The 19,388-nt window shown below is 34.2% G+C and overlaps 3 protein-coding genes across 3 annotated transcripts; 2 read left to right on the top strand and 1 right to left on the bottom strand.

Moving 5' to 3' along the window:
- The first annotated feature begins 7,145 nt into the window (after positions 1 to 7,145).
- On the top strand, positions 7,146 to 9,875 carry LOC125216969 (probable polygalacturonase). Its single transcript, XM_048118773.1, has 4 exons — positions 7,146 to 7,161; positions 7,257 to 7,592; positions 7,704 to 7,824; positions 8,860 to 9,875. The coding sequence occupies exons 2-4, from the start codon at positions 7,260 to 7,262 to the stop codon at positions 9,792 to 9,794; spliced, it is 1,389 nt and encodes a 462-aa protein (XP_047974730.1). The 5' UTR covers positions 7,146 to 7,161; positions 7,257 to 7,259; the 3' UTR covers positions 9,795 to 9,875.
- A 1,935-nt stretch (positions 9,876 to 11,810) lies between these two features.
- LOC125216227 (probable polygalacturonase) lies at positions 11,811 to 14,239 on the top strand. The gene is made up of 3 exons (XM_048117885.1): positions 11,811 to 12,187; positions 12,299 to 12,419; positions 13,132 to 14,239. Exons 1-3 carry the CDS (start codon positions 11,882 to 11,884, stop codon positions 14,070 to 14,072), a joined length of 1,368 nt encoding a protein of 455 aa, XP_047973842.1. The 5' UTR covers positions 11,811 to 11,881; the 3' UTR covers positions 14,073 to 14,239.
- A 110-nt stretch (positions 14,240 to 14,349) lies between these two features.
- Positions 14,350 to 19,089, bottom strand: LOC125216226 (plastidial pyruvate kinase 2). The gene is made up of 12 exons (XM_048117883.1): positions 18,711 to 19,089; positions 18,034 to 18,321; positions 17,701 to 17,866; positions 16,908 to 17,042; positions 16,699 to 16,809; positions 16,517 to 16,605; positions 15,844 to 15,906; positions 15,499 to 15,674; positions 15,314 to 15,416; positions 15,082 to 15,230; positions 14,757 to 14,865; positions 14,350 to 14,676 (listed from the first exon to the last, which is right to left on the bottom strand). The coding sequence occupies exons 1-12, from the start codon at positions 18,900 to 18,902 to the stop codon at positions 14,569 to 14,571; spliced, it is 1,689 nt and encodes a 562-aa protein (XP_047973840.1). The 5' UTR covers positions 18,903 to 19,089; the 3' UTR covers positions 14,350 to 14,568.
- Between the last annotated feature and the right edge of the window lie 299 nt (positions 19,090 to 19,388).

Raw genomic sequence — 19,388 nt, forward strand, 5'->3', positions numbered from 1 at the left:
AATATATAGTTCTACTATTCATTGATTTGAGTGGTTAATAATTTTTTACATGTGTAAGTTTGTTGTAAAGGCGCGTCAATGTCATATTAAACTAAAAACACTCAACAAACAATTCAACGCAAATCATACAAAATATATTTTGGCTATAGTCTAGCTAAACAACATATCTAACATTCTATTTTGAATTCTTGGATATTTGGATTATGATTAAGTAGTACACTTATATAAAATGTACTGTTTTGAGAAATTTTGATTCGTCTATCCCATGTATGCAATTAGTTAAAGGCTTATAGTTATACACCATATTACAAGTAATAGTTTGTTGATAATTGAATCTTCATTCTACATGTATATTGCAAATATATAGCTGATATATTGGATGTGTATGTGCAGTCGGCGATCTTATCAAGTAATTGTATCACTATATGCATGATGTAAAATCAATTTGAGTGCTAGTCTTTTGACAATTGAATGTTTTTTCAACATATTACTATCTCAATTCTTGGATTATGATATCATTGGTGACCGATTCAATTAGTACTAGCCTTATATAAAACATACTACTACTCCCTCCGTCCTAGAGTATTAGACCAACTTTCCTTTTTGGGATGTCCCAACATATTAGACTCATTTCCTTTTTTAGCAAAAAGCATCTATCTTATTTTATTCTCCACCTACTTTTTTCTCTCTTCTCTCCCCTACTTTTTCCCTCTCTCATACTTTACTCTCTCCACTTTAACTATTTAAATATCACCTCCTAAAATCCTGTGCCCAAAAGAAGCGAGTCTAATACTCTGGGACGGAGGGAGTACTATTTAGATAAATATTGATTATCTCCATTATTCTTATATATTGCATATATAGCTAATATATTGGATGCGTATCTGCAGTCGGCGATCTTATCAAGTAGTTATATCACTAAATGCATGATGTAAATCAATTTGATTGCTAGACTTTTTGGCTATAGTGCATTCTTTTCAACTCAATTCTATTGTGAATTCTTGGATTATGATATATTGGTAATAGATTTAATAAGTACTAGCCTTATATAAAACATACTGTTTTAGATAAATTGTGATTATCTGTATTATATTTATGTAGTTGCATATATAGCTAATATATAAGATATGCATATACAGTCGTGATCTTATCAAGTAGTTATATCACTATATGATAATACATATATACAGGGATGGACCTACAGTAGGCCAAGCCGCCACTCCAGCGGGCAGCGAGGGCTTGGCCGGCACTGATCCGGTAACCCCACTGTGGTTGCCCCTGCTTATCAATTTTATGTTGTTTACAAAAAGGGAAGAGGAAAAGAGGGAAGGAGACGATAGAAGAAAAAGAGAAATTAGAAAGCAGTGTATCATTAAATTTATAACTGTGTTGGGGTCCACTGTTAGTTAAAGAGTAATTAATTCTTTGTGTTTTTCAAGAGAATTGGAAAGTACTATATATTGAAGTGTATTAATTTGTGAAATGATACCTAAAGCTAAGTTTCTTTATTACTTGAGTTTATGTTTAACAAATATTTTGCATATCTCCATAATATCACAATTTGTGTATTTCTATTTGTATCTCTATTTCAATATAGTAAAATATTAGAGTACTTAGTAGTCATTTAAATATTATAAAAAGTGTCAAATATTAGTTAATTTATTTGAAAATACAGTATTAAATCTTGAATTTTAAAATTTATGAGAATGCTTATTTTTTTCTTATTTAAATAGTAAAATATTATCGTTTTAAACATTACTGAAATACGACATTTTATAATCAGATATGATAATTGAAAAAAATTGACACGCATTCTGCTATTCCGTTGAAAAAGTAAACACGTTTTAATTTAAACTCGTGAGCTGATGATCTTGTTTATAGATTAAATAAACTCTCAGGACAAAACAAGCAATTTTTTTTATGCATTTTCCTATTTGGTTTGTAAACACAAAGAATATAGAATAAATTTGACAAGTACTACATCTGTCTACCGTTTAAAAATTTATTTTATCATTTTGGATTGTCTATAATTAAAAAAAAATTATTTACTTTTTTTCAATTTTTGTATACGAACTTCACATTACACTAACCTTTAACACTCACAATCAATTACTCACTCTGTCCCATTAGAAATGGAACGTTTTTCTTTTTAGTTTGTCCCTTTAAAAATGAAACATTTCTAAAATGTAAACAATACATTCTCTACTTTTTCTTCTCTATTACTTTACTCTCTCTTCATTAACTCACAAAACAACACTACATAAAATCTTGTGCCGAAAAGCAAATGTTGCATATTTAATGAGACGGATGGAGTATAAAATTAATACTCCCTCCGTCCCACTTTAGGAGTCCCCGTTGAGTTCGACACGAGTTTTAAGAAAAACAAAGGAAAGTTGGTGAAAAAAAAGAGTGGAATGCGGGTCATACTTTTATATATTAGTTTTATAATAAAATGTGAGTGGAAAAAGGTGAGTGGAATGTGGGGCGTATTACCAATTATGAAATATTCCAACCGCGACTTCTAAAGTGGGATACCCAAAAGTAGTAAACTGAGACTCCTAAAGTGGGACGGAGGGAGTAAATTTAAAAAGAATTTAACTAAATTAATAATATTAATAATTTTGATTTTATCATAGACTTACTCCTTTTAATTTTCTTCACAAAATTAAACAATTTCTTAAAATTCTTGCAGAGTCAAAATGACTTTTTAAATAATAAATGGTGGACTGAAGGATTACTAGTACTATTAGAGCATGATTATGAGCCCATATTGTACTTTTCAAAGTGTAGGAATCAGATTTTCTGTAGTAATATGATGTGATGGATATTTGATGGTTATATAACAGGCATACAAATTAAATTATCGGCAAATATTAGTATACCAGTAAATATAATTACAAAATTCATAAAATTCTCTTTTTACAGATTCTCTCTTTGTTTCAATATATAGACAACTGAATATATAATTTCATTTGACTTTGAAGTTAGTACACACATAGTACTTTGTAATTTATTAAGGAAAAGGCAAGTAATAAAGAAGAAGCACTGAATAATTATGACTATCACATCTCAAAAGACAATCAATAGAATTTCCTTGAATAGTGACAATTAAAAGCTCATTAATTTTCTTTCCTACTAATAATAACGAGAAAATAAGGGAAAAGATAAATTAACAAAAATTGTGTATACAAAATACCCTTTAATATAGTTCTATATTTTAGGATATAATTTTATGACTAATTTATCCTTATTTAATGTTTGTTATTTTTAACTCTATTAGTTTAGAAACATATCATTGATTTAGATTATGACTTGTTTATGGTAATACTAATTAACACACTACATAATTAAAGTACTATATTTAATCATAAAATAATTACTAGTAGTACTATATAATTTAATATAGTACCATATTTTTTTTGAAAGAAATTCATATTTGATCATTTTATACATTAGTATCTAGTTTTTTTGTCATTTATATTATTTTTTCATAACTTGTTTGATTTTTTTAAAAAAAAATTATTTCAAATTATCATACGATATAAATCATCAAATGTTGTGAAAGTAAAATAATGTAATATATGGAAAAAATAAATTAAAATAGTAAAGCATTTCTATATTTGATACGTGGACTACATGAGAAAATATTATAGCCATAATGGTTCAACATTTCTTGCAATATCTTTTTATTTTTGTGTTATTTTCCATCAATGCTATTTTTCCTTAGCTTGTTCCCTTTTTCATTATATATCCAAAAGCAGATATATGAATATTATTTATTTTAATTTACTTTTAGCTATGAGTATTTTTATATTAAGGAAATATTAATTATTATTTCTTTCTTAATTAACATGAAGGGTGTTTATAGTAGAAATTAAATACATATACAAGTAGTTGTATTTATTTATAATTTTTAGAATCATTCAATCATGAAATATTTCGATTCAAATTATTTTTCTAACTTATTTTTTAATATTATATCAATTTTAATTTCATTGCATGATTTTTTATATTCTGGATGTAGCGAATAAAATGAAATCGACTTAATGATAATTAATTTGTTGAATGACCGTACTCATAAGTTAAGTACATATTCTTGTATTTTTATAGTTTACAGTTTTTATCGTAGTCATTTTATAATTTACAATTTTTCAATGTGACTGACTAACGTAGCTTTAATGTATTTTTTAAGTAGTACATATTGAATTTATTTATGTTCCATGGTTTTTAAATAATGTTGAGTCACGAGAAAATTGAATTAATGATTATCGATTAGATGTGTGATAATAAAAATTAAATATATATACATGTAGTCACTTTTTAGAATTACTCAATAATAAATTAGTTGAATGAGAATGACTATTATTATTTCAATTTAATATTTTTATTATTATTATTATTATTATTATTATTATTATTATTATTATTATTATTATATAAGTAAACCGATTTAATTATCATTAAATGGTTGGATGATAGTACAAGAAATTAAGTAGTATATATATACTGCAGTTATTTTTATAATTTACAATTTAAGAGTTATTCGATTTGAATGATTTTATCATTTTAATTTATTTGATACTGTTACATGTCAATTAGTTGGATGACAATACTAAATCAAACTATATACATGTAGTCATTTTTATAATTTATAATTATTCAAATTATTTAATACTAATATAGTTGAATGTGAATGGATATTATCGTTTTAATCAATTTTATAGTACACAAAAAATCGACATAATCACCATTAATTAGTTGGATGGGAGTACTAAGAAATTAAATATATATTACATAGGGGAGTGATCAATTGCTAACTCATCACTTAATTGCTAACTACAACTAATTTAAGGCCATAGAATTTTAGAAAACGTGTGGTCTACAATTTGTCACGTGTAATTTTCATTTTTATTAATAAAATAAAAAAAGATAAAAAAAAACGTCAAATTATAGGGTTTTAGATGGAAATGTCAATATAGTGTTTCGGAAATATCAACACAATGCTTTGAGAATGTCAACACAATGCTTTAAGAATGTTAACCCATTGCTTATATTGACATTCTACATGTATTATATTGACATATTTTATATAGTATGTTGACATTTCTGCTTTACGAAAAAATTGAAAAATTTTTGAATTTTTTTTCAAATTTTGACGTCGGAACATATGCATGTATGATATCGTTGGAATCCTTATAAAATTATCTTTAATTTGATATATGTTATATGAATTTAACGTTTTGGGATTTCTTTTAAAAGTTAGTTATAACTAAACATGTAGTTAATTGACATTAATACCCCTATTGATATTTTATGGAATTAATCCTATGGCTTTATTGACGTTTTTTGTTGATCGTATTGACATTTCGTGGTTGATGATCTAAGCCCTTAATTTGAATATTTAATGGCTATTATTTAGTTGTAGTTAGCAATTAGATATTGAGTTAGCAATATAACACTCCCCATATTACATATATAGTCATTTTTATAATTTACAGTTTTAAAATAGTTGAACAATAAAATAGTTGGATGTGAATGACTATTGTTATTATTTTATAACAAATTTAATTTTGTTTCATGGTTTTTGAGTTAAGATATTAAATATACAAAAAAATTGATTTAATCATCATAAGTAGTTTTATGATAATATTAAGAAATTAGGTAAATATACATGTGGTTTTTTTATAATTTACAACTTTAAAATTTATTAATAGAGTATTAATATAGTTGGATACGAGTGACTGTTATTTGTTAATATTTAGTTTTTACTATTTTATATTCATTTCATAATTTCGAGTAAAGATATACAAGACTCAAAGAAATCGATGTGATGATATTTAATTAGTTGGATGAGATACTAATTAATTAAGTATACTTACAAATAGCTATTTTTATAATTTATTTATTTTTTATTACACAATGAAATAGTTTGTTTTGAATAACTATTATTTACTCCCTCCGTCCCCCATTAAGAGTCACATTTTTCCATTTCGGTCCGTCCCCAATTAAGAGTCACACTTCATTTTTACCATAAATAGTAGTAGGTCTCATATTCCACTAACTCATTTCACTCACATTTTATTATAAAACCAATATAAAAAAGTGGGTCCCACATTCTACTAACTTTTTCCCAACTTTCTTTACATTTCTTAAAACCTGTGTCCGGTCAAACTGTGACTGCTAATGGGGGACGGAGGGAGTATTTTTTATTACTGATTAATCAAAATAATAATTTTCAACTAGTTGGATGGTAATGCTAAAAATTAAAATAATAGTAATATTTAATTAGTTGGATGACAATAATAAAATTTTAAATGCATTATGTGACTTTTTTTAATGACTACTAACATTTTATATGTCAATTTATTATTAGATTTTATTGCATAAGGTATTTGAGTGTTGAGAAAATAGAAGTAATTTAATATTCTTCAAATGCTTACCCAATATTTATAAAAATGTATGATGAAGAATGTGATAAATTTATCTTTTTAGTTCTAATTTAGCTATAATTATGTAGCTTTATGATAGAATGAATTATCTTTCCTAAATATGCAGTTATTATACTTAGAAACTTAATCTTCCCTAAATAGTTATAAAAGGGTAAATATGTAATGTTAATCATTGTGAATATAAAATATCTAAAATATCCAATTTTATATATACAATGTTTGTTAATTTATCACTACTCAGAAAATAAATACCACTGGCTAGAAATGACAGTAATTTTATTTACTTCTTTATCTAAAGAAGAGACTACTTTATTAGGATAAGTTCTACAATTTTCAAGTATTGAATTATGTATCCGGCTCATTCAATCTCTCATTATAATTGAACATTAATAATCGCTAAATTATGGAAATAAACAGTTATTCATTACCCTTTTTTTTTAAAAAAATCTGACCTCTTTTGCACTCTATTAAATTTATTTTGTAAAATCCTCTTCAAGATGAGGGATGACATAAATACATAATCAAAGATCTTGTCAATTTCATTGACTTTATTTCTACCATCTTAATTTCACACGATTTCGAATATTCTCTTTACCACATGATAATATTAGTTAAAATCATTAATTGCAATATTACTACTTCTCACATATAAATAGGCTCTCACACTCATATGAATGCCATGTCCAAAACAATGAGTTACACAAAACCTCAAGTTAGTCTCATCACACACACTTCATGATTTTCCCTTCTTTCATTTCAAAACCAATTGATTTAATTTCTTTTCGTTTTTGTTCTAATTTTGAACAGATCATGGAGAAGCTGCTGACCTTCACTCTACTAGGATTGGTGTTTGTGAGCACGGCAGAATCAAGAGATTTCAAATCTAAAAAAGAGCAAATCCCATATTCGGCGATAAACTGCCGCAAACACGTTGCATATCTGACTGATTTCGGAGGCAAAGGCGATGGAGTCACATCAAACACGGCCGCGTTTAAGGCGGCCGTTGCTAACCTGAGCACGGTTGCATCCGATGGCGGGGCGCTGCTGGTCGTCCCGCCCGGGAAATGGCTGACCGGATCGTTCGGTCTGGCTAGCCATTTCACTTTGTATGTACACCAAAAGGCTGTTATTCTTGGATCGCAGGTAATTATAAGTTGCACCCTCTTGCATTATTAATATAGTTATAAGTTATAACTTTAGTTTATGTAATTATGTAAACGTTATTGTTATGTGTGATGCGTTTATTAATTATAGGAAGAGTCGGATTATCCTCTGATCGATCCGTTGCCATCGTATGGAACTGGAAGAGAAGCTCCAGGGAAAAGGTTCTCCAGTCTAATTGTTGGCACCAATCTTACTGATGTCGTGATAACAGGTATTTTGTTCATTTACAATATGTTTATATTAGGGCTAACAATTTGCGTAATAAATTGGACACAAAATTAATGGATTTGGATAACTTGATAAAAAAATAGTATTAATATTATTATTGTAATTCTATTTATATATTTTTTATGTTATACTTTTTGGTTAAATCTGATTTTATCATGTAAATTAGATTTATTCGTGTAATAACAAGTTTTAATCATGTAAATTGGGTTCATATCGTTATCGTGTTGTTATCTTTGGGTTCGAAGGTCGCGGATTTTAAATTTATGTTTAATCATGTAATTATCCAGATGTAATCATGTAAATCAGGTTTATGTTGTTATCGTACTTGTTATCTTCGGATAGGATGGTAGCAGATTCGTGTTGGAATAGAGAATATATTAAATATATCAGATTATGTCCTATTAGATTGGACCTGCACAATTTGCCATCCTTAGACTTACTCTCTCCGTCCCGGATAATTCAGGTCACTTTGACTGGGCACGGGTTTTAAGAATTGTAATGAAAAGTGAGTTGAAAAAGTTAGTGGAATGTTGGTCCTATCTTTATATATTAGTTTTATAATAAAATGTGAGTATGAATGAGTTAGTGGAATATGTGGTCCACTATTAAAAATGATAAAAGTGAAATGGGACAAATTATATGGGACGGATCGAAATGGAAAACTGGGACGAATTATCTAGGACGGAGGGAGTATATCGTAACACCACAAATTACAAAATTTTAGAGGCATTTTGATAATTTTGTGTTATAAATAGTTTTTTCACAATTAATATTACTGAAAAAGCTATACTATCTGAGAATTTGTCTCACTTTTATTATTTTTAATAAGTGGATGTCATATTTTATTAGTAATTTATTTCATTAACATTTTCTTTGTAAAATAATAGTTTTACTTACTTATATATTAAGGTCCATAAACAATTCCTTAAAATCTAAATCAGTATAGTGTAGTCTAGTTGATTTATGTTGTGAGACACCAGAATTTGAACAAACTTGGTTAATTCTGAATGGAACGCAGGAGGGAATGGAACGATCGACGGCCAGGGTGAAATCTGGTGGAAGAAATTCAAGGCCAAACAGCTGAACCACACAAGACCATACCTGATCGAGATCCTCCACTCCACCAACCTCCAAATCTCCGACCTGACCCTGACCAACTCCCCCTCGTGGCACGTCCACCCCACCTACTGCACCAACGTCATCATCGAGCGCCTCACCATCCTCGCCCCCGTCACCGTCCCCAACACCGACGGCATCAACCCTGACTCCTGCTCCGACACCCGCATCCGCGACTCCTTCGTCGTCTCCGGCGACGACTGCATCGCCGTCAAGAGCGGCTGGGACCAGTATGGCATCGCCTACAACGTCCCCACCCAGCGCCTCTCCATCCGCTCCTTCACCTGCATCTCCCCCGACAGCGCCGTCATCGCCCTCGGCAGCGAGATGTCCGGCGGCGTCCGCGACGTCCGCGCTGAGGACGTCCACGCCCTCAACTCCCAGTCCGGCATCCGGATCAAGACCGGGGCCGGGAGGGGTGGCTACGTCAAAGACATCTACGTCAGAGGCGTAGAAATGGAGAATATGAAGTATGTTTTCTGGATGAACGGCGACTACGGGTCCCATCCGGATCCGGGGTTCGACCCGAAGGCGCTGCCCGAGATCAGTAACATTAACTATAAGGATATGAAGGCGAAGAATGTGACGGTTGTGGGGTCTTTGTCGGGGATAAAGGGGGATGATTTTACGAATATTTGTATATCGAATGTGACGGTGGAGTTGGCGAAGGAGAAGAAGAAGGAGGCGTGGAAGTGCGTGGATGTTGGAGGGGTGTCGAGCAATGTGACGCCCAAGGCTTGTCCGGAGCTGGTGGAGACGGAGGTGGACTGCGCCTTCCCGACTGATACTTTGGATATTGATAAAGTGGAGCTCAACAAATGCTCTGTTGAGGTTTAGCTTGTTTTGCTTTGCTTTGCTTTGGTTTTCATCATCTGTCTCATGTTCTTTTACTTCATGTGACTAAGTTAATTAAAGTGTTTTGTCTCCCAATCTTGTTTCTAGCTAGTTTGAATTTGAGGAATGAGAGAGAATATATACACTTCTTATAGTTACTACTACATGTGAGCACATCATTATGATGATAAAACCCTCTATTGCATATACAAATAGTCATGGGAGAAACATAATAGTAAGATAAAAACGTGTAGAATCATTCGGTGTTCAATGCCATTTTTACCTTGATCATTTCGAATTAGCAATCGTTGAGACAAAAGATATTGTTCAAAACTATATGATTAAACATTTATCCCTCAAAATCAACTGCTACCATTTATAGCCATCTATATAAATGATCCAAGAAGATAGAGGAAAAGATACATGCTTAAAAAACATTTGTATAATTCTCAACTTGCTTTCATTCAACTAGAAGTATCATTACATTAGTCCAAGTAAAATTGAAGATCAAAAGGATGCAATACATTATTCGAACAAATGAATTCCCCCAATGGTAAATGACACGTTTTGTAGGAGAGGTTGGTTAATATGATTAAGTGGAGAGAGAAATAGTAAGTGTAAGTATTCAATAAATAGAGAAATTAGAGAGTTGAATATTTAATAGGATAAGGAAAAAAATGGTTGAATATATTAACTATTAAAATAAAATGAAAAAAATGTGTCATTTTAATTGAAATAAACATAAAATGAAAAAAATGGCGGGAGGGTATATATTATTTCAATATCCTAAACACCAATACACTCAATAATTAATTTATGACCATCACATCTCAAAATCTAGACAATCAAAAGCTCATTAATTTTATTTCCTACTTATAATAACGTGAAAATATATAAATACCACTTGCTAGAAATAACAGCATTTAATTTTTTCTTATTTATCTAAAGAAAAGACTATTTTATTCGGATAAGTTCTATACTATAATTTTCAAGTATTGAATTATGCATCCGGCTCATTCAATCTCTCATTAGAATTGAACATTAATAATCGCTAATTTATGGAAATAAACAGTTATTCATTACCCTTTTACAAAATAAAAATCTGACCTCTTTTGCACACTCTATTAAATTTGTTTTGTAAAAATCCTCTTCAAGATGAGTGATGACATAAATACATAATCAAAGAGAGAGAATTAGCCCGATAGAGAGCATGACTCATATTGTTAGTATAGCAAAGACGGTAGAAGAGGCTAAAATGGCAAACGATACAGTCTCTGGAGTAGCTCGACTACCCACTTTTGTCAGTTGGCGGCCCCCTCTGCCGGATATCCTTAAGCTCAATACGGACGCATCGCTAGAAGGAGGATCAGGACATGCTTTTGGTGGTGGTCTCATCCGTGATACTACAGGATCTTGGAGGTGTGGTTTTGTTGCTAATATTGGAGTGTGTTCTATTTTGACTGCTGAAATTTGGTGCTTACTTCATGGGCTACAATTGGCAAAGAATATGGGTATTCAAAGTTGGAGGTGGAGAGTGATAGTTTCACTGGTGTGTCCATGATTGTGGGGAACTTTGAAGTGACCATCAATTGCAGATATATAGTACGAAAAGTGCAGAGTCTGTTACATGAGTTTGACTTAGTGGTGCTCCGTCACGTGCACAGGGAAGGAAATTTCGCTGCCGACTTTCTGTCACATTATGCATTTAACTTTTATAAAGGTGTTCATGTTTTAGAGTCCCCTTCCTTGGGTTTTAGTATTTGGTTGATGTATGATAGATTAGGTGTTTGTTATGTTCGTTAGTGTGTCATCGGGCTCTGCCCGCTTTTCTTACCAAAAAAAAAGATCTTGTCAGTTTCATTCGACTTTATTTCTACCATCTTAATTTCACGCGATTCCGAATTTTCTCTTTACCACATGATAATATTAGTTAAAATCAATAATTGCAATATTACCACTACTTTCTCACATATAAATCGGATCTCACACTCATATGAATGCCATGTCTTCATGATCATATTCCCTTCTTTCATTTCAAAACCAATTGATTTAATTTAATTTTTTTTTGTTCTAATTTTGAACAGATATTCATGAAGAAGCTACTGACCTTCATTCTATTAGGATTGGTGTTTGTGAGCACAGCAGAGCAAATCCCATATTCGGCAATAAACTGCCGCAAGCACGTTGCACATTTGACAGATTTCGGAGGCAAAGGCGATGGAGTCACATCAAACACGGCCGCGTTTAAGGCGGCCGTTGCTAACCTGAGCCAAGTTGCATCTGATGGCGGGGCGCTGCTGGTCGTCCCGCCCGGGAAATGGCTGACCGGATCGTTCGGTCTGGCTAGCCATTTCACTTTGTATGTACACCAAAAGGCTGTTATTCTTGGATCGCAGGTAATTATAAGTTGCACCCTCTTGCATTATTAATATAGTTATAAGTTATAACTTTAGTTTATGTAATTATGTAAACGTTATTGTTATGTGTGATGCGTTTATTAACTACAGGAAGAGTCGGATTATCCTCTGATCGATTCGTTGCCGTCGTATGGAAGCGGAAGAGAAGCTCCAGGGAAAAGGTTCTCCAGTCTAATTGTTGGCACCAATCTTACCGATGTCGTAATAACAGGTATTTTGTTGATTTACAATATATATATACATATATATGTTAGAACTAGCAATTTTTGAAATAAATGGTTGGATAACCTGATAAAAAACTATCACTAACATTATTTTAATTCTATTTAATCATTTTTTATATTATACTTTTCGTGTAAATCAGGTTTTTATCGTGTAAATTAGGTTTATTCGTGTAATAATATGTTTTAATCGTGTAAATTGGGTTCATGTCGTTATCTTCGAGTTTGAAGGTCGCGGTTTTAAAAATTAGGTTTAATGGTGTATGTATTTAGGTTATATAATCATGTAAATCAAGTTCATGTCATTATAGGAATATCTGTTATCTTTGAATAGGAGGGTAGCAAGTTTGTGTTGGAATAGAGAATTTCCTTAACATATCTTTTTATGCCCTATTAGATAGGGCAGTTATTGGACCCTGCACACTTTGCCATCGTTGATTTATACGTAATACCACAAATTACAAAATTTAGAGGCATTTTGATAATTTTATATTATAAATTTAAATTTAATTTTATACTCCCTTCATCTCCAAATATTGTCCCACTTTGATCTAACAAGGATTTTAAGAAATGTAATAAAAAATGAGTTGAAAAAGTTATTAGAACGTGAATCCTACTTTTATATATTAATTTTATAATAAAATATGAGTAGAAATAAATTAGGGGAATATGAGGTCTAAACAAATTTGGAATGGAACGCAGGAGGGAATGGAACGATCGACGGTCAGGGCGAAATCTGGTGGAAGAAATTCAAGGCGAAACAGCTGAAGAACACAAGACCATACATGATCGAGATCCTCCACTCCACCAACCTCCAAATCTCCGACCTGACCCTGACCAACTCCCCCTCGTGGCACGTCCACCCCACCTACTGCACCAACGTCATCATCGAGCGCCTCACCATCCTCGCCCCCGTCACCGTCCCCAACACCGACGGCATCGACCCCGACTCCTGCACCGACACCCGCATCCGCGACTCCTACGTCGTCTCCGGCGACGACTGCATCGCCGTCAAGAGCGGCTGGGACCAGTACGGCATCTCCTACGCCGTCCCCACCCAGCGCCTCTCCATCCGCTCCTTCACCTGCATCTCCCCCGACAGCGCCGTCATCGCCCTCGGCAGCGAGATGTCCGGCGGCATCCGCGACCTCCGCGCCGAGGACATCCACGCCCTCAACTCCCAGTCCGGCATCCGGATCAAGACCGGAGTCGGGAGGGGTGGCTATGTCAAAGACATCTACGTCAGAAACGTAGAAATGGAGAATATGGAGTACTTTTTCTGGATGAACGGCGACTACGGCTCCCACCCGGATCCGGGGTGGGACCCGAAGGCGCTGCCCGTGATCACTAATATTAACTATAGGGATATGAAGGGGAAGAATGTGACGGTTGTGGGGGGTTTGGCGGGGATAAAGGGGGATGATTTTACGAGTATTTGTATATCGAATGTGACGATGGAGTTGGCCACGGAGAACAAGGAGAAGAAGGAGCCGTGGAAGTGCGAGGACGTTGGAGGGGTGTCGAGTAATGTGACGCCCAAGGCTTGTCCGCAGCTGGCAGAGAAGGCGGTGGACTGCCCCTTCCCAACTGATACTTTGGATATTGATAAAGTGGAGCTCAACAAATGCTTTGTTGATGTTTAGCTTGTTTTGCTTTGGTTTTCAATTTTTTTTATCATCTGTCTCATGTTTTTTACTTCACGTGACTTAAGTTTTAAGTGTATTGTCTGAGTTCACAGATTTACCTTGATCATTTTGAATTAGCAATCGCTGAGACAAAAAAATATTGTTCAAAACTATGATTAAACATATATCCCTCAAAATCGAATACCATTTATAGCCATACATTGATATGATCCAAGAAGATAGAGGAAAAGATACATGCTTAAAAAACATTTGTATAATTCTCAACTTGCTTTCATTCAACTAGAAATATCATTACATGAGTCCAAGTAAAATTGAAGATCAAAAGGATGCAATACATTATTCGAACAAATGAATTCCCCCAATGTTAAATGAAATGAAATCAAATTTTAAGATTACAATACAATCCAACAAGCATTGAACATTGTTGACAATCTGTTAACTTGTCGTCTAATCTGCGGGGCTGTGAACAATAGGAATGATTCCCCTTTGCCAACTATATTTTCCTCAGTTGAATATTATGTGTGGATTCCGAGCGCCAAATGGGTTGTTTACCGCTTTGAACAACTGCAACATGCTCACCTTCTTTCGCTAGTCCTTGCTTCTGTAAGATTGAAAATAAATATTGTATTACAATCATTTCCCATGATATCAGAAATAGGTAGTCAATAAAAAAATGTTCACCTGTAACAAAGTCAAAGCGTTGTTAAAAGTTTCCTCAGCATCTGCAGAAAACTCCATGTGTATGGGGCAAACGCCTTGGTATAGAGCTAATCTCTGCTGTATCTTCTTCCTGTTAGACAAGTAAAGCATAAAATCTATTAGATGGAGAAACCATACCATACTTGCTATAAAGACACATAATTCGTGATGCCAGTGAATCAGCTCCTCAAGTTTTGCACATCAAATTGTTCTTAAAGATTTACTATTATCTCAATATAAAGAGAGAGCCATAAAAGGATCATCAATAAGCTTATATGGTCAATATAATGTAGATTAGGCAACTCACTCATTTGTGAAAGCGAAGATTGTGCCGCGCGGTCTGTAATGGCTCAGCAGAATAGCCATGAAGCCAGTTCTAGTGAAGACAACAATTGAAGTTCCAAGGTTGTTAGACACCTTTGTTGCATGGTATGCAAACATTTCGCTCATATGGTTCTGCAAATGACAAAAATAAGAAGTAAAGAACATGCAGCACGAGCGGAGTATCAGATAAGTATGGAAGAAAACACTAGCCCTACCTTGAAGGCTTGGCCCAGATTTGCTGGAGTTGGTGGTGCGGTTATCGTAGCTTCCATCCGCAATGACACTGTGTGCATGACGTTAACTGCCTTCAGTGGGAACCTAATGAGCAATTTTAACCCAATCAATTACAATGCAAAGATATCTGGAGTATTGGCCTAGTTACAATGGAAAGTTAACTCACTTCCCGTGAGCAGTTTCTCCAGAGAGCATAATAGCATCAGCCCCTTCTTTAACTGCTATAGCAATGTCTGATACCTCTGCTCGGGTAGGAGTGGGATGCACAATCATGCTTTCCAGCATATTTGTGGCCACTATGACCGTCTTGCCCATACTACGGCATAGTCCAATAATTTCTTCCTGTAAATGCAAAAAAATGGCATATTTGTGTTAAAAGCATGATGAATGGACTTGAGTGATGTCACTAGCATGGATAAATCCAGTGATCCATCTTTCCAGCAATCTAGTCAAGAATCATAGGCAAATAGCAAGGATATGTCTTCCTTTAACACCACACTAATAATGTTACCTGCAATAAAGGGACCTCTTCAATCGGCAACTCTGCACCAAGATCTCCCCTGGCAACCATAGCCTGAAAAAATCAAATTTCAGCTAAAACTGCCATCTAACATCAATATAGATGATACTATGAAAGGAAAAAAAGCAGTAGCAAATCAAGCAAGCGACTGACACTATGTGCCAGAAGCTAATGTTATCTAAGGTTTTCTTTTTCTAGGAGTGGTGAGTGATCCAATTATTTTGGAAAATAAGTACTCCCTCTGTCCCGGCTAAGATGACACATTTCTTAGCCAGCACGGGATTTTAGGAGTTATTGATTAATGTATTTAATTGGAGAGAGAAAAAGATGGGTGTAAGTATTAAAATAGAGAGAGAAAGAAAGATGAATATTTAAATAGGAGTGAGAAAAAGTGGTTGAGTGTATTAATTGGAGAGAGAAAGTTATAAAAAAGGAAATGTGTCATCTTAAGTGGGACGGAGGGAGTAATATTTTATACCTCAATAACAGACTACAAAAACACTTGGTGATTGACAACTTATGAGTGATACCCTAATCAACTTGAACGTCTATAAACACAATTTCTTAAACAGAAATATATTTAAGAAGAAAATGCAATCGTTAGTGGCTAGTGCAAATAACAGCAAATCATTTTCCAAAAAGTGATTACTATTGATCAACTTACCCCATCAGATGCTGTTATAATCGAATGCAAATTTGGTATCGAATCTGCACTTTCAATTTTTACAATGACATGGATATCCGCACCAGCATCTACAGGGATAAACATTCAGTTAAAGATTAGGCATTAATTACGTCAAACATACAGTCGATACTCGTAAGCTGAAGCACGAATGCTGTTTGTACCTTTAAGATAATTCTTCAGTTCATGGACCACAGATGCATCCTTGACAAAGGAAACAGCATAGAAGTCGATTTCGTTGTCCACTCCAAATTTGATATCATCCCAATCCTTCTCTGTTAAAGACAATTGGGAATGTCAACATTTGATAGAAAAGGTACTAGAAAGTAATAGAAGCATCACAGATGTCAGAAAGTATAATTGTTGATCTAACCAGTAATTGACGGCAGTGTTGCACTTTTTCCTCGAACATTGAGATGCCTTCGGGACATAAGCTCTCCACCATCAACAACTTCACACTTCACTGAATCTTTAGTCTTTGATTTCACCAAGAATGACATCATACCACCTGCATCATCCAACTGTAGACATTAAACAGGCAAAAATACAGAGACATCTTCACAAAAGTTTCTTCAAATGGTCTCCAAGTTGTGAAATTCAATTGGTGTGAACCATAATATTGTGTCCCCCGCCCAGTCCTCCTGCCTCTGTCCGCTAACCTCTAAAGATAGATTGCATAGGTAAAAGGGAAATGCACCCACACACATGAAGATCATTTTATCTTCTAATCCTAATAGTAATACATTTTGGAAAAAAATCCATAGTACTATATCATACTCAACTTCCCTTTGAATTTTGTAACGACGGTTTAAGTATAATTATGTACAAGGGAAACTTCTTTCTTATGTGTTTGACATAGGCCATCCTGCCCTTGTTTACCATTTAAGCAAATGTACTTTATCCAATAATGCATAAAAAAAAAATTGCAATACAAATTCGGTAATGGGGAATTCTATATCATTGATCATTGCCAACTAGTAAGCTGCAATTATCACCTTCCTAACCAGTAAATCAACAACTCATCTTCCCCATCTAATACAAAGGACACATAGGACGTAAGAGGTATCCCTATAGCAACAACTGTCAACAACTCAACAGTTTTTGTAGAATCTGATTATTGGCCAATCTTAATCACAGTTAAGTTAGTAGTATTAGTAGTATCATACCATCAACAAGAAGCATGTCCCCTGCTTCGACATCATTAACAAAATCATCATAGTTCACACTGACGCAATCTGCCGTGCCAACTCCTCTTTGAATTGTGAAAGCAAATTCCTGACCAGGTTTAAGTGGAATGGGTTGAGGTAGATCCCCACTCCTAACCTCAGGACCCTGCCATTAGACATCACACAGCATTAGAAGCAAATTCATTTGAAATGCTGAAAATATCAGGAGGCAACATAACGCTCATTCTTGTGAAATGTTAGCCGAACTCAAATGTAATTGACAAACTAAGCAGAACCGCTCTGCTCTCTTCCCGGCTTAAAAAAGGGAGTCACCTTGGTATCAAGCATGATGGCAATGACGTTGTCTTTGGATTGCGCATTATATTCCTTGACCAAATCAATGACTTTCTGGTGAGATGCATGGTCTCCATGGGACATATTGAGACGGGCAACATTCATTCCAGCCTCTGCAAGCTTCCATATCATTTCCCTGGTGTTAGTGGAGGGACCGATCGTGCAAACAATCTTTGTCTTCCGGCCGACAGTCGGCTTAGACCATATAGCCGCTGGTGTTCCGCCAGGTTGTGGAATCCCTTGTACATATTGATTCTGCTCTTCTGCCTGGTCAAGATAGTTTGAAGAAAACTAATTTAGTAGGAGTATATCCATGGACTTATCTGCTCAAGACATTTGCATTACATTGTACACATTCAGATGCCGCATAAGAATATCTAACCATTAGTATTAAATTAGATATTATCAAGATATCTCGCTTAACTTGATTGGGTCAAATTGGAAACAATGTCCTAGGAAATCAGGCTTCATACAAATTACTAAAAAAAGGAAGAAACTTTTAGCATTAGATGGCAATATTAATCATATGAATAATGATCGTATATAGTAAGCAAATCACACCAGTGTCCCAAAGCATAAATCATATCGAAATAACAAACTCTTCCCCACAGTAACAACATTCATAAAGATGGAAACTTGATCCTCAAATAACACACCGGAATCACTTGCAGTTCAGAGCGCACGGCGGTGACTCCGCGGCGACCCTTCTTCTTCTCAGTTGGTCCCAAAACCTTGGCTTCAAAGCCGCGAGCCGGACTCAGCTTGTCGACACGGATCTTCTGTGATCCTGAGGCCGGATTAGCCGCAACAGCGCCATGAGTCAACCCCGCCGCCGTCGCCTGAGCCATTGCAACAATAGCTAACCTCGGACGAAAAGAGATGGAGAGAGAGAGAGAGAGAGGCGAGTAATTTAAAAGTTGTGAGAGAGATGGGAGAAATGGTCGATGATTTAGTAGGATGATCGGTTTCTTGTTTGTATCGAAAAAAAATGGAGGCTGGTGATCTCCCCAACAGTAGCTCAGCTGAGCACACAAGGTTTGACAGCCGTAGGGGTTTAAGGGCTAAAATAGGGTTTCCAAATTCAGATTGGGGCCCAACGCATTTCCTCCTGTGCTCTCAAACTGGGGCCCAACCATTCAATTCACTAATACCCGAAATCTATAATTTCGATCAGAATCAAATCGAATTTAAACATTCGCCACAGACATGTTCGGTTCCCATGTGATCAAACCAAATTTTTTTACTTCAGTTTGATTTTTTTGATCCGGTTGAATTGAACCAATTAAACTTATCAGATGTTTTGATTGAATCGAATATTTTATAATCTAAAATAA

Source organism: Salvia hispanica, chromosome 3, assembly GCF_023119035.1.
Source record: "Salvia hispanica cultivar TCC Black 2014 chromosome 3, UniMelb_Shisp_WGS_1.0, whole genome shotgun sequence".
In the NCBI taxonomy this organism is placed as follows: domain Eukaryota; kingdom Viridiplantae; phylum Streptophyta; class Magnoliopsida; order Lamiales; family Lamiaceae; genus Salvia; species Salvia hispanica.